Source organism: Mesoplodon densirostris, chromosome 15 (genome assembly GCF_025265405.1).
Source record: "Mesoplodon densirostris isolate mMesDen1 chromosome 15, mMesDen1 primary haplotype, whole genome shotgun sequence".
Taxonomy (NCBI): Eukaryota; Metazoa; Chordata; class Mammalia; order Artiodactyla; family Ziphiidae; genus Mesoplodon; species Mesoplodon densirostris.
Window position 1 is genome coordinate 42,151,200 of NC_082675.1, and position 16,544 is coordinate 42,167,743.

Here is a 16,544-nt window from a genome sequence, read left to right on the forward strand (position 1 = left end):
AGTAATACAGAGAGGTGTGGCTCCTACCCTAAAAATAAAGCCCTAGGGCTTCCCTGGTGGCGCAGTGGTTGAGAGTCCAACTGTCGATGCAGGGGACACGGGTTCGTGCCCCAGTCCGGGAAGATCCCACATGCCACGGAGCGGCTGGGCCCGTGAGCCATGGCTGCTGAGCCTGAGCGTCTGGAGCCTGTGCTCCGCAACGGGAGAGGCCACAACAGTGAGAGGCCCGCGTACCACAAAAATAAATAAATAAACAAATAAAGCCCTAGGAAAGGAAGAAAAGTAAAAAACAAAAACAAAAACCATACATGATGGGGGAAGGGGAAGTGCTAAATTACAGAAATATAAAATATTCAGAAGAACAAAAGGAGCAGCAAAAGAACAATTCAAATATTAGCTCTCAGATAATATTTTAAATCTTTCCTTTTGAATGCATAATAATATATAATATTTAATATAAAACATTAAACCAGATCACACACAGACATTGCTTTTTGATAACCAGCATAAAACAGTGGTGAAAAGCAAACACCTTTTTCATAGAAAATAAGACTACATATAAGAAATACAGTCATCCCTGGGTATCCTTGGGGGACTGGTTCCAGAACACCCCGAGTAGATACCAAAATCCATGGATGCTTGAGTCCCTAGTATTTGCATATAACCTATGCTTATCCTGTCATACACTTTAAATCATCTCTAAATAATTTATAATATGTAATAGCATGTAAATGCTATGTAAATAGTCTAAATACTATGTAAATAGTTGCCGGAGTACAAGGCAAATCCAAGTTTTGCTTTTTGTAACTTTCTGGAATTTTTTTTCCCAAATATTTTTGATCTGCAGGTCAGCTGAATCCGCAGATGTGGAACCCGGGGACACGGAGGGTTGACTGGTAAGTATATGACAGACTTGACAAATTTCTTTTCAGAAAGATCATAAAGGCATTCTCGAATGTCCATCAAACTGATAATTATGAAGGGGAAAAGTTTTAGAAACTAAACTATAAGAGTTAAGTTGGAAAGCAATCCAAGTAATAAAAATATACACTTTTAAACAATTTGTAAATTAAATTGGAAAAATGCTTCCTTGAGGTGACAACAAAAAAACACATCTTGGTGTTTGAATGTACAACAGTGTCTTTCCCAAAAATATTTATTTTATTTTTTCCAGCTTTACTGAGATAGAATTGACATGTAACACTGTATAAGTTTAATACAAGGTGATGACTTGATACACTTATGTACTGCAAAATGATTACCACAGTAGGGTTAGCTAGCACCTCTATCACCTCACATAATTACCATTTCTTTTTTGTGATGAGAGGATTAAAGATCTATTCTCTTAGCTACTGTCAAGTATACAGTACAGTATAATTTTCTCTAACTATTATACAATGCAGTGCATTAGATCCCCAGAACTTATTGATCTTATAAGTGGGTTTACAACTAAAGGATTTGAAATTGGGATCTTCAAGAGATACCTGCCCTCCCATGTTCATTGCAGCGTTATTCACAACAGCCAAGATATGGAGAGATTTCAAATCATTTTAACAATGATAACCTTTTCTATGGAAAGTCTATTTTGCAAGAATGATAGAGATAGGTAAATTGGTAGCACTCTTACTTTCATTTTTTGTGTCTCTAATCAGCTCCTAGTTTACAGAAGATCTGAATATCTGCCTTCTGTCCTAATATCTCCCACATCAGAAACCACGAGCTTCGGTGTCACTAAAATGGGCAGAACTCCAGGAAAGCCACATAAGATAGACCAGGCTTCACCATGTAAATAAACTGACATGAAAATGGACATTTCTCAAGACTAATTTGAATTTTTTCTTGGAAAACAGTTCAGTGTACTTGCCAACTGTATACATCCTAATACGAATTATGCATTTAAAAGTTAAAGTTAATGAAGCTCATCACCACAATCATCCTTGTCTACATTTTTATTTAGTCACCAGGGGGAGCTAATACTGCTCTGTGGGTGGGTAGAGTCCAGGAGTTAGATTTTTTTAAAGGGGGAAAAATTAAATTGATGTGGTATTAAATATAACTCAAATAAGGTCCATAGTGCCGATCAGGCAAATATATCACACATGCAAAAAGAGAATTAGGTATAGATCATTTTTTGTGGTTGTTAAACAAAGAAGTTAGAAAAAACTTAAAGCCATCAATTAGTAGACTTTTGCTGTGCTTAACAGAGGACATATATAAACCCAGTCATTTACGGTTGTCTTTGGGCCTATTAGGGTCTTAGTCGCCATCCAGATTTTGTACAACTGTCGATTTGTTGCACTGACTCTATTGTTTTCTTGGTTTGAAGCACTACTATGATTCTACATTCTAACAGCTAATCATGTGCTCAAAAATATCCCATATAATTACATTATAATTATCTTGAAACAAATGTTACTTTCTCCTTTTGCTTCCCATATTTCTTTCAGTTCCAAATATATTTTTTCAGCACTTTTAATGTGTGTTCAAAGAGTTCTACTCAATAATCTATTTAAATTCATTCTACAATTCACCCAGGAGACACAATCCCTTTAAACTTTGAGGCGCTCCAGTTGGAACAAAGAGGGGAAAAGGGTTCAGAGTTTGTGGAATAATCACCTCTAATCGATCAATTTCCCCTGAAGGTAAAGCTGAAAGAAAGGAGGAGTGAAGAGTTCCATCCAATTCCTTGAAGTTTAAAGGAACTAAGCCCTGAGGCACAGTGTAGAATGAGTCCTGCCTTCCCCTCCCAAGGCCTATTAGGAGGTCATAGATCTCTGTGACATTGCTGCCATTCCCCAAAGACAAGATCCCCAGCCAGAGACTTCACACAAAGAGAAAGGATGGGGAAATAGTCCACTTTTCTTATCAACTCACTACCTCATAAAGGAAGTAGATATTGGTCACAAGCATCTTAAGGAGAGTAATGTAAAAAAAGAAAGTGCAGTCATACAAAACTGTAAAAATTCAACCTCCTAAGTTTTATCATGTTGAATTTCACATTTGAGAATAGGCTACATGTGGCAGAGCTCTCATGTGCACACAACTGTATCCAAATAGCTAAACATCACCCTGTTTATAAGACAGACTGAATGGCTGCACAGGGCCGAGGAAATAGTTGGTTTCTTTTCATTCATCTTCCCCACAAAAGAGGCCCCACTGTTTCCACATCCCAAATACAGCCCTTCATTTATAATCTTTACACTTCTCCACAGGGACAAACTGACAGCTTTAATTATCATCAATGACCATCAAGGACATGGTGGAAATTCTTGAAGATATTCTCCCATGGTTTGTGTTCTTGATATTTTATTTACAATTTTTGGCAAATAAATCCTGAAACCACAGAATTAGATGATAATATGTTCATTATCAATTATACAACTAAGGCCAGACCACTTCTCTAAAACAGTTATGGTTCCACAAGACATCCAAAGGTAACATTTTTAATACACAGACAAATAATGTTAATTTGCTTCTTGAGTTCTATTCATTTCAAAATGCTAATTTCAAAAACCTCAAACTAATCAAGGAGCAGGTAATTTGCAAATAGTTATAGCTAATACAGGATATTCTCCACTTAGCTCTTACTTGTAAAAAATAAAGTGAATTTACCCATGTATTTTCTATTTCTAAGAGATTTCATCCTTTAGAAACTTTCCATTCATAATCAGTAGCTTTCTTGTGATTCACAAGTTATTAAAACAGGCTGACAGTAAAAACACCTCATTTTATTTTTTTATTTTTATTTTTTTCCACAGTTAGACATATTTTAGTGAAACTTCAGAACATGAAATCAAAGAGAATATGTAAAATCCAACTAAACAGAAAAGACAAATTGCACACAAAAGAACTATAATTAGAATGACTATAGATAGCTCAACAAAAACAATAGCAATCACGATTATGGTGTAATATCTTCATAACGTGGAACAAAAATAACTGTCAACCTATAATCCTCTGCCCAGATAATCTATCAAGAATGAGCGTAAAAACACCTAATTTTAAAATGCACATCAAAAATACAGAGAAGTAGTTCTTAAAACTACCCCTTCAATATTCTAGCTATTTAATTTTAATAAATTAATACATGTAATAACACACCATTCATAGTGGGAAAATGTACCTCATCAGTAAAGGCCTTTTATAAATCCCGATTACAATGCCCAAAATCATTCAAAAGCTTCGAGACAATAATGGACCTGAAAATGATTATTTTATATCCATGTTTTGGTAGAGAATTTCACAAACAAATATATCAAGAAAAAGACAGTAGACTAAATACTAATATCAAAGTTCTGCTGTAGCAAAATCAATGTGGAAACAACAAAGCTTCTACAGCAGGTAATAGTTTAACTGACCCTTCCTCCAAAACTAGAAAAAGGAGCTCACTCAACCAACAGCTCAGAGGTTGGAACCAATTATGGACAATTGCTTTCTCTCTGGTAAATTCATAGAAGAACTTAGTCATGGTCCTGCCAGACCAAGAAAATGACACACTCAAGCCACACCACCTTCTCTAAAACCAAGAGGAGCAGAGACTTGGTGAGTTGTTTTTCACATGATGAAGTAAATGGTAGTCAATAACAGTGGTCTCTGAAATATAGGGTACATATCCCAGGGTAGAAAAGATCATCTGAATATTTAGCAACCAATCAGAAGGGACATCAGCCATAAATAGCCACCCAACATCCTGAGAGTGAGAAGATAAATAGTCATCCTGGGTGCCCTTGCTTCTCCACTCCCTTCCCACATCTCAAAATAGTGCCCAGTGAAACAGACCTGTGGATCATCTTGTTTAATGTTAAGTAATCTAATTCACACACAATCCTCAAGTTTTGATAAGTGATTTTTAACGTTTTCTGCAAGGAAACTGCAGGATATTGATAGCTGTGCACAAATAATCAACAAGAAAATGGCAAGTCTAGCCCTTCTACTCCTAGTAAAAGCTCTTTGTCAGCCACAGGATGAAGGACGGAAGAAAGAAACAATTTAATCAGATGTGACCAGAAGTTGGCAAAACAAAATTGAGATTTCAGGAAAGTTATTTGAAATATGGTGGCTATAGCCAACATCGATAGCTATGAACCTCAGCAAGAAGTGTAATAACATACGTTCTCTCTTCGTGGTTTTCTGAGATAGCTCTCTTAGCTCGCACAGCCATTAAAATAAATTGTCAAAATAAATGAATCTAGACCAGAACTTCAAAACAACATAAATTTATTTTTTAAACCTATTTATTTCAACTTCACCTCATTTTTCAATTTCTGTTTTTTGAGTGTTGTATCATATGTGCATCTATGTAATATATTGATAAGTATGTATTATGAAGATGCAGCCTACATTTTTTTAATCAAAAAAGTTTGGAAACCACTGGTCTGAAAAATAAGAAGCATGTGGAGAAGGGGTTGGGGAATGGAATCAGTGGAGGCCACGAGATTGCCTTTTGGGGGCTTAGGGGGATTTGAAGAATGAAGTAGGCTAAAAACACTAAGAAAATATTTTGGGTAGGAAACAGGAAATTGATCAAAACAGAGGGACATAGGAGAATAAAATATACAGTGCCTTAAGCCTAATTAATATAGAAATAGATAATTAATTTATATATAAATGATTAATAACAAAGCATGAATAATGAATTAATATAGAAATTAATGTAGAAATATGCAAATCAAAGGCATAATGACTTGAACCTAATTAATATAAACTAAAGTGTTAAAATATCACATTTATTTCATGTAATTTATTTCAACTAAAGATTTGAAAAGGAACACGGAAAGAAATTTTCTGAAAACAGTTTCAATATGCTTCTGTGAAAACGATGCTTCATTCCATAAAACACTCATTTTCCTTATTCCCACTGCCAACAGAACTCGCTGTTAGGGTACTTGATTGTCAAGTGGAACCAACCAGTCTTTAATTTCCCACAACCATATAACACATGTTCAATCACTTTCATTTTTTCTTTAAATTCTTTAGTCAAAAAAAAAAAATCCAGATGTCTAAAAGTGTTCAGTTCACAAAATCTGTGTGAAGCTTCCAGGGAGTCTCTTAACTTTTTAAATCAAATTAAATGAACATACTATTTTATACTGATGCAGTATCTAGTCATTGGTTCAGTTCTTTTTCTTCAAAAATGTGAACCCGTACAGTATCAATATTTGTAAAGGAGCCACAAATATGGTTAGGGTTTTATAAATCTGTTCTACAAACATTTTCCCCCAAACTACAACAGCTTTGCTGTCACACACACCTCAACCTACTCATCTTACCAACAGTATAGTGGGCCAGAGGGTTAAGAACTAATACAATGCTGTTTAGTTTTTCTGCATTTATACCCAGGCAATTCACATTAATGATGTGAAAGAACACTTAACAGACAACTCAAGTTTGCAAATTAGCAGGAGAGAAGAGAAAAATGACTCAGAACAACAAGCATACAGTATTACCAAATGCACTTTACACATTTATCCTGTTAAGTGAAGCTTAGTTTTGATGATTTACAATGCTAGTTCTTACTCAGTTTTGTAAGCATAATAAAGTCTCCGTTATCTCAGCCTTCCCCATAGCACCCTGCTATTAAATCTTTGTTGAGAAGTGTCATGAGACCCCTCTGGCTTCCAGCCCTCCCTACTCCCTGAGGGAAATAGCAAGAAATGATAGGGTTTGTGGATTAGTAAAATGAGAGGTTCTCTGTGCTTTTCCTTCTTTAAATATATATTTTGATAATCCGTCTTCTGCATCAGAGAGTCCCAACAGCATTAGAGTGTTGATTTCCCTCCCTTCTCAGCCTCCAGGAAAAAGACAGCATGGCTGGGGCAAGACAGGTGGTTTGCATCTCCTGCTACAACTGAAGAGAGGGATTTAATTTTTTTTTTCCCCTTTCCCCTTATTCCTTCAAGCAGGGATGATATATAATTTACTTACACATATTGGATTTCAGACTAGAGGACAGCTGCCCTGAGAGACAAAGAAGAGGGCCACCCTGTACCTCGTTATCCTTAGGGACTGTTCTGCTGCTTCCTAGGTCAGGATGCTTCTCCAGAACAGTGCCCAGCTTCCAGAATTCCCCTCAGTGATGAACTCCATTAACTGTGTGTGTGACCCCCTAGATCTCTGGGCCGATGCTGGATCTGCTGTCCGTGAGTTCAGTCCAGGTCACTGGTACCTACTCATGAACTGACCTGGGGCATACTTGATCCCTGAGCTGACTTTCAAATCTGAGTCTAAAATTGATCATATTGGGACTTCCCTGGCGGTCCAGGGAAGACTTGCCCTTCCAATGCAGGGGGCACGGGTTCAAGCCCTGATCAGGGAAGTTAAGATCCCACATGCTGCGTGGCACAGGCAAAATAAAATAAAATAAAATTGATCATCTTGGTCCATATTTGACCTTCATCTCCTAAGGCCAGGACTAGTCTAGGCTCACTTGGCATGACTATACCAGGATTTCAAAACTTTCTGTTTGGAGTGAGTCAGTTTTCACCTTAGCAGCTCACCCTTGGGTATGAGAGTCACCAAAGAACAGATCTCAAGTTACCAAGAAAGCACTCATTTAGGGATGGGAATCTCAGGGTAGGTTTTTTACCAGTTCAGGGTGGTTTCAACAAAACTACCCTGACTGACTTCCATAGGTGTGAGACCACAGAATACCTCCATTTTGTGTTATTTTGCAAATCAGCAAGTTTTAAGACTTTTCCCTCCTAATTCTACTCTATAGTTAACCCTCCTATACACTACTAGGAGTTCCCTCTTTCTTCATACAAATTGTTCACCAAAAGGTTTTCAGGCTCTGGTCTAGATGGATAGATCGACACATGTAAGTAAAGACTTCAAGATTAACAGAAGGGGAGCCACAGGGAGCAAAGAAGAAAGTTGAGAAAACAGCAAGAGACCATAAAATAGCCAGAGAGAAAAGAAAGGGAGATATAAGGACAACAAGGAAATTAAGAGTCTTGAAACAAGGACAGGAATCAAAGGAAAATTAGCAAAGATACAAATGGGGCTAGATGAAGTTAGACCAAAAAAAAAAAAAAAAAAAAAAAAGAAAGAAAAAAACAAAAAAGAGTAAAACTAAAAGGGAAAAAGAAAACAACTAGAAATATCCTACTTTGCTAAACTAGCATTTTGTCCTCCAGAAAAAAGAAGAAGCACCAAGAAAAGAGTAAACTCAAGCAGCAGGAAACTAAATTTGGAAAAGTCGGACCTCCTAACTTAGAGTAAAAGGTTTTAATCAAGGAAGAAGGTAAAAGCATCATGTTACTTTTTTAATTAAAATGCTGCCAGTGTCTTTAATCTCTTCCAGATTAGACTGAAGGGTACCCTTAGCTAACTCAAGTTTGAACTTTAACACTTTAAACAAATGTGGATTCCTGATTTTGTTTCTCCCCCTTTTCCTTTCTCCCTGATCCTCCACTTCTGCTTTTCTGCTCATCAATCTACCACCCTCCCCAAGAAATCACCCTGAACATCAATAAACAGGACAAAGATCCATCAGCTGTACCTTTCCTGAAATGTTTCATTAAGTCACAAATAAGACTCTGTTTTCTTTCCTTTGTTTAAAATGTTGTGGGATAAAATGATGTGAGCACAGACTAGATTCTAAGCTTTTAGAAAGCTTAAGATCAAAATAAACCAAATATTTTATTAGGGATTGAGGTTTTCGAAGAAAAAAGTATTTAACCCATAGATATTATCTTCACCATACCATGTGCTGAAAATCCAGCATTTTCTGCACTGATACTAAAGTTGTATAATATATAAAGAAATATATTATTGTATAATATATAAAGTTATCCAGGAATAATGCTTCTTTTGTTGTTGTTGTTGTTGTTTTGCTTCACAGAGCTGAACATAAGGATATTTCCATGGCAGGAACTCAATAAAAAGTAAACACTAAATAGAACTTCAAGGTTTTTTTAATATTGAATTTTAAAGTTAATCTTTCACATGAGAGATACACCACTCTCACCTAAGGTAAGATTTCTTGCTGGCATAGTTTATACTGGCCATATCAGTTAGATTCCCATGTCTTCACCTTAATGTTAGTGTTGATTCCACATAAGTAAAGCTTCCCTTTAAAGCTATTCCACTGAAAATAGAATCATACTAACTGCATTTAATGGGATTTTCCAAAAATTATGCATTCTGAGGAAAAATGAATTAAATGAAGTCAATTAAATGTACATGAATTAGAAAATGCAAATAAATCCACAAAGAATACCTATACACACCCAACAGAATGCTTAAATTAAAAAGACTGGCAACACAAATGTTACCAAGGACACACAACTGGAACTCACAGACATTGCTGGTGAGAGTGTAAAACGGTGCAACCACTTGTGATAAAGATGCAGAAGTTTTTCATACAGTTAAATATACCCTACCCCATGACTCAGCAATTCTACTCCTACTTATTAACTCAAGAAATAAAACATATATCCACAAAAAGACCTGTATAGGAAGGTTCACGACAACTTTATTCACAATAACCAAAAACTAAAAATAACCAAAATGTCTACCAATAGGAGAATGGAAAACAAAATTACGATACAGTCATGTGACAGAATACTACTCAGCAATAAAAAAGAACAGATTACTCATATACACAACATGAATGAATCTTGCAGACACTATGCTGAACAAAAGAAGCTAGAAACAAAAAAAGAGTACATACTGTGTGTACTTACAAGAAGTTCTAGAACAGGCAAAAGAGATCTACAGTTAAAAACTTAAAATCTAGTTGCTTCTGGTGGATCATTATTGATTAGAAAGGGGTCAAGAGAACAGAAATTTCTAGGATGCAGGAAATTATCTTAAGAGGGCTATGGGTCACATGGGTATATGTATTTTGTTAAAGTTTATCAAACTGTACACTGAGGATCTACAAATTTCACTGTATGTAAATGTTACATTATAAACGATAACATTAATAACTATAAACAACTATTAAACTCTAGTTAGTTGGTCTGCTTATCATGGTGATATGAGTAAGCAATTTTGAAACTACTTAATGTGTATTCTAGACTCAGGAAATGAGTAAATATATTGAGGATGATGGAAGCTAGGTGTCTCACTGCTAGAGAGGACAGTAATAAGTATGGAAAGAAAAAAGATTGGAATGTATCTCAAATGTTGGATTGGATTAGAGGTATCAATAGAAACATGTGGTTCTTATTAGAGAGAGAAAATACATATATGTGTATATATTTGTATATACATGCATTTTATCAGTTATATTATACATGTATTATATTAAACACACATATACATTTCCTAAATTCTGTCTGCTGATATGGTTTATAATCAACGATATACCTCTATCAATGAGTATACACAGTGCCCATATCTTGATTTCTAAATACCTTTGTCCTCTTAAAGGAACCAGGGTTCCTTGGACAAAAGATTGTTTAGGACTAGAACATGATGAGCCTGGAGTATCTGTTTGCAGCACAAACGGAGTCAGTCCTCAAATAATGATGGAGACATTAGACTGACCCAGAATCCCATTCGAAGGGACTCCTACTGGCCAAATCTCAGGCAATCTGGGCATCAAAATAATGATAGTAATGAATTATGACCCACTGAATAAAATACAAATCCAAAAGCCCATGGTGATACGAATACAAAAATAAATGAATGAATAAGAAAGGAAACTGTGGCAGAAGGCCAACTAATAAATACAAAAATTATAAAGCTAAAATGGAGATTTCATGAGAGAAAATATTTACTTAGTGTCAAAGCATCTTCCCACAAATTACTTATTATTTACAAAGGGAAAAGGGCAACATTTTAACACTGGAGAAAGTTGGCGGACACCACCTAAAACAAGTATTCAGTGTTAACCCCATCAACACTGGTATAGGACAGTCAACATGAGGTACTTCCTGATCTGATGTACTGAGAAGGGCACAGCATCACTTTGGTGGCATTCCTGCCATGGAAGTATGTAACCTGAATTTACTCATGAGGAAACATCAAGCAAACCCAATTATAGATGGGCATTTTATAAAGTGCTGGCAGGTACTCCTCAAAAAATGAGAGACCATTCCAGGTGAAAGGAAACAAAAGAGACATGACAATTAAAAAATTATGCATGATCCTGAATCCCAGATGAGAAGAAAATGAAACAAACAAACAAAAAACCTCTAAAGGACATTATTGGGACAACTGTTGAAATTTAAATATTGGTGGTGGATTAGATAACAGTATTCTTTGTGTTAAATGTGAACTTTCCTCACTTTGATAAGTGTGCCATAGCCATGTAAGAGACTGTATTTGTTCTTAGGAAATACACCAAATATATTTAGAAGGGTGTAAAGTCTCCAACCTTCTCTCAAATGACTAAGAAAAAAAATTAGTGAAGAGACAATGACAGATCAGGTAGGGTAAAATGTAAACAACTGGTGAATCAGATAAGTGGTAGATGGGAGTTATATACACTGTTTTTGCAATTTGTCTCTAAGTTTGGAATTGTATCAAAATAAAAGTTACCAAAACCCATAAAAATATGTATATAGCAATGCTTATATAAGTGTCACAGATTTTCAAACTTATACTCCAAAAAAAACGATAATGGGTTTTCTGAAAGAGAGGAGAGTCTATGGCCTAATAAACTTACTCACTGCAATCCCTTTTTGAAGAGCCACAGTGCACTTCAATAAAGAAGCCTATTTAACTGGATTCAATCCAACAGTTCCATAATAATCTGTTCAGGAAACCTGCTTAAAATGGAACACCTATTAAAACCTTACAAAAATATCAATATTCAGTGGAAAACAGCTGGAGAACCACTTGTCTAATAAATACACTTCCTATACATGGTTAGTTGAAGAAAGATTTGTGCTAGGAAAATAAGATAGAGTAAGAGATCTACACACACACACACACACACACACACACACACACACACACTGGAGCAGTGTCAGTATCATCAGTAAGAGAAAAATGACAGGAATCTAAAAAGAGATATCTATCTAAAATGTCCCACCCTGCCTCATATAGTATGTTCTTGCAGGATATATTTTTAAAGAGGGTAGAAACTTGGTAAACTGAGTTTTACTTTTATCCAGCCATTAACTTGAACACATCATGCTTCCTGTCATTTTAAATCTGATTCTTCCCGTGAAATGTATAGCAGAATAGCTTCTGTGCCTTAGTGAGCACCTTCTGTGGGCCAGGCACTGTGCAAGACTCAGAAAATACAATGATGAATAAGACAGAGTTCCTGCCATCCAGGAGCTTCCAGTCTAATGAGGGAGATGGAAAAGTTAACACATGCAGTGAATACTGTGATATTCAAGAATAAGCATCGGGCTTTATAGGAACACAAAAAAGGCACCAAACTCAGCAGAGAACGACCAATCAGTGAAAGTTCTCTTGAGGAGATGATATTTAAACTAAAATAAGTTCGTGCATGCTAAACTTCTGTGAAAACTTATTCAGAAGGTATTTTTAAACTTCATTTTAGCCACCCAATGTTAGGCTCTGTATCTACGTGGTATCACAGTACTTTAAAAAAAAAAGGAAATGAAAACATATCCATTAGCTATTAAAATCTGGGTACAATTCAAAATCTAAGGATGACTGTGACAATGAGTTTGCCGTAAACCATCATCTTGGGATTCTTTCTAAAGCGCTTCTAGACTTACCTAGGTACTCAAGTAGAAGAATGTAACAGCTGGAAGAGGGGGTGAAAGAAAAAGGAACAAACGGAAAAAATCAGAAATAGAACAGTATGAGAAGACAAGAAGTGGCAAGTGTTGTTTACCTGTCAGCTGAAAAACAAGAAACAAACGGAAAAATCAGAAATAGAGAAGACGTACGAGAAGATGAGAAGTGGTAGGTGTGTTTACCTGTCAGCTGACATCGATTAATCTTGTGTTCGGTGATGTCGCTCAGTGACTCAAACACCTGGAAGCAGCTGTCACAGCTGTGCACGGCTTCGTCTTCCAGCTCCTCACCATCTTCCGGCCTCTTCTTACAGTCCGCTGCCTCTCCATCTTCAGTCTTGTCTTCAAGTTCACAGTTGGGGTCTGAAAAAAAAATCAAGACTGTAAGTATGGTGTTTAAAGACAGGTTCTTTTAAAGTAGCACTTCATCTTGCTACCAAAACCAGAAACACCTTTTTCCTTGAAGCTGCACTAGGAGGGCTTTATTGTAGATTTTATTACAGAAGCATCAAAAGTGAGACTTTGAGACTTCCCTAAAATTTGTCAGTTTGTGATGACTGGAGTTTTTCCTTTTCTCCTCCAACATGCAGCCCTTTTCCCAGCTCCTCTTTCAAATAATTTGCCACACTTAAGGTTAACTTTGACATTTTTTTACAGCCTTTGTTTGCTTACAAGAGGGAGATAAATCACTTTTAAAATTAAACAGTCTCCAATGCAAAGGGAAAAACCACTGTGCTTGAGAATGAATTCCTTTTCTGCTAAATATACTCTTTCACAGGAAATTAACAGAATTAGCCAAAAGTCTAGAGTAAGCTAAGCTAATTACCATAGGCACAAAATTGACCTTTACTTATAAACTGGTCAAAACACACAGTTACCCCATTATTTGTTAGACAGCAATAGCAAAATAAGTTCTACCACACAGCATAACATTCTTGCAAGCACCAATTCAAGTGTTAATGTACTGGTATGCCTCTTGTTTTCAAAATCATCAAAAAATGAAACAAAATATACAAAGAGTAATTGCAAATTATAATCAAGTCAACAACTTGAACCCGCATTATCAGTTTCAAAAAGCTAAATAGAGGGAAAACTAAAAATAGTGCCATTGTAACCCTAAGAATGATGCACAAAGAGCGAGGGGAAATAAGAGAGCAAAACACATGCAATATTTTCACTTAGGGCTCAATAAGTACGTTGTGATTTTCTTTATGCTGTCTTTTGCCTCATTTTAGTGAAGTATCCCCAAACATTCTAGTGTCACTGCTCCTCTTTGCAGGAAAGTATAGAGGGAGAGAAGATGCCTCTTTAGGGAAAATTAGGATAATACAATCTGTGACTTAACTTATGGGACATTCATTTCTAATAGCAATAAGTCCTCCAAAGTCAGGAATAAATTATGTCTCAAAATAGAGTTTTCAATGAACAGTTACAAAAGAACTGTATCCAGATACCTAAGAAATATGTAATGTGTTACCTGTAGTCAATTTTTTTAGATATGGGAGGATAAATATTTGCAATGTTACGATACAGAATTCACAGAATCAAACTAGCCCAGACTTCTTAGAAAAGTCAGTAAGGGCCACCATACCACTGCCCGCTGTCGGAAAGTGCTTCCTGCTACCTTGCATGTCACATGCTTCTACTAACCTATTTCTACAAGTCACGGTGCTCCCCTTTGGCTGGCGGTTATTCCAAAGCCTTTCTACACATCTGCAATAAACTTAACTACATCACCACCCTTCAAATGGTTCACATATACCAAAATCAACTTACATTTCAACATATATAATAATCTCTTGGGTTTGTAAAACAAAAGCAGAATTCCCAAATCAAAGAGGAAGTAGTTTTGTTTGTTTGTTTATTTTCAAAAAAAACTAAAAAACGTGTTTAAGTAAATTGGTAATTTGAGTTGATTTACCGTCTGGAAAATTATCTCAACACTCTATGCAGTACCCATTTCAACATACTGGGGTTTAGACTGCTCATCCCTGGGGGAGTAATCACAAGTTCTTTCTCGTTTGCCTTGTACTTTGCCCAGCACAGCATGCCAGGGGACGAGGGTTCATGCCCCGGTCTGGGAAGATCCCACATGCCGCGGAGTGGCTGGGCCCGTGAGCCATGGCCACTGAGCCTGCGTGTCCGGAGCCTGTGCTCCGCAGCGGGAGAGGCCACAACAGTGAGAGGCCCGAGTACCACACACACAAAAAAAGAGTACACTAAAAAGTCCTTTACTGGTATTTCTTCTGTAAACAGGAACAGACCAGTCATCTCCAAATTCAAAAGCACCTACGTGCCTACATTTTCCAAAACTGACACTGTATAATCCATCACATTTGCCGTTGCTGGTTTCAAATGTTTCATCTAGAGCTACAGACACAGGAAACAGGTAATGGTTCAAAGAGCTCCAACAAGCTAAAACAAGTGGTAAAATACTGCCAAATTAGAGTAATTCAGGAAAACAAATAACTGTCCCAATTATGGTGAACTGGCCGGCACACCGTAAAACACTTGGTGGAAGGCAGCAGGCGCACACTGAACACTCGATTGTTTAGCATGAGTTTCCAGTTTCTCATAAAACTGACAGCACTCAGAGAAATGTGGCTGCTAGGTCTGAATTTTAATACGATTATTTAAATGCTATGCATCAAGTTTGCAGGCCTGTTTGTTTTTAAATAAGGAGACACTCTGAATACTTTAAGTAGTATGCAGCAAAAATGATAAGAACTTGCCTCCCTTATTATTCAAGGATATGGACACTTTGCACGAATCCAAATCAAAAATATCAAACAAATAGGAAAGCCTGAATGATGCTTTAGCTCTTAACAACTAAAGAATGACCCCAGTACATGCTTCTGACACTGTGGCTAGTTATTAAAATGAGGGTCATTTTAAGACTAATAAAAAATGGTTTTGCTTCCACTTCTGCATTTACAGATAGAATCCTTCAGGGGCTGAAGTCAGTCAAGCTTATTCACTTCTGCTGCAACTTCAGGATGCAAGCTCCAGCCAACTGGCGAATTGTTTTTTAGGTCACCACGTAAGAGGGACCCTCTGGGGGGTGGGTGCGATTATAGCCTATGATGCTTTGGTGTAGCACAATGAGTCCTGGAAACCCAGACTCTCTCCCTGAGAGTAGTTTTTTTTTTTTGCCAACCTCCACATCCAGGAGGAATTCTTTCTTGCCCATTCGAAAGATGGGTTTAGGGCTTTTCTGGTGGCGCAGTGGTTAAGAATCCACCTGCCAAGGGCCTCCCTGGTGGCGCAAGTGGTTGAGAGTCCGCCTGCCGATGCAGGGGATACGGGTTCGTGCCCCGGTCTGGGAGGATCCCATATGCCGCGGAGCGGCTGGGCCCGTGAGCCATGGCCGCTGAGCCTGCGCGTCCGGAGCCTGCGCGTCCGGAGCCTGTGCTCCGCAACGGGGGAGGCCACAACAGTGAGAGGCCCGCATACCGAAAAAAAAAAAAAAATAAGAATCCACCTGCCAAGGCAGGGGACACGGGTTCGAGCCCTGGTCCGGGAAGACCCCACATGCCGCAGAGCAACTAAGCGCATGCTCCACAACTACTGAGCCTGTGCTCTAGAGCCTGCGAGCCACAACTACTGAGCCCACGTGACACAACTACTGAAGCTTGCCTGCCTAGAGCCTGTGCTCCGCAGCAAGAGAAGCCACAACAATGAGAAGCCCGCGCACCGCAATGAAGAGCAGCCCCCGCTCGCCGCAGCTAGAGAAAGCCCGCACACAGCAACGAAGACCCAACGCAGCCAAAAAAAAAAAGCAAAACAAAAAAAACAAAAGATGTGTTCATTTCCGTTAGGAGTTTCCATTCCTAATGGCAGTTGAGGTAGGAAGATTCTAGAAAGCTGACACTGTCA

The 16,544-nt window shown here is 37.5% G+C and overlaps 1 protein-coding gene across 9 annotated transcripts in view; it reads right to left on the reverse strand.

The window, feature by feature from the left end:
- Positions 1-16,544, reverse strand: part of ZNF521 (zinc finger protein 521) — a 289,007-nt gene that overhangs the window by 244,591 nt on the left and 27,872 nt on the right. For all 9 annotated transcript variants that reach the window (XM_060119104.1, XM_060119098.1, XM_060119096.1 and 6 more), the window contains one exon: positions 12,852-13,031. Coding sequence is in view for 8 of the 9 variants with exons in the window: in XM_060119098.1 (XP_059975081.1) it covers positions 12,852-13,031 (180 nt within the window). In the remaining variant the exon portion in view is untranslated. The remainder of the gene's footprint in view (positions 1-12,851; positions 13,032-16,544) is intronic.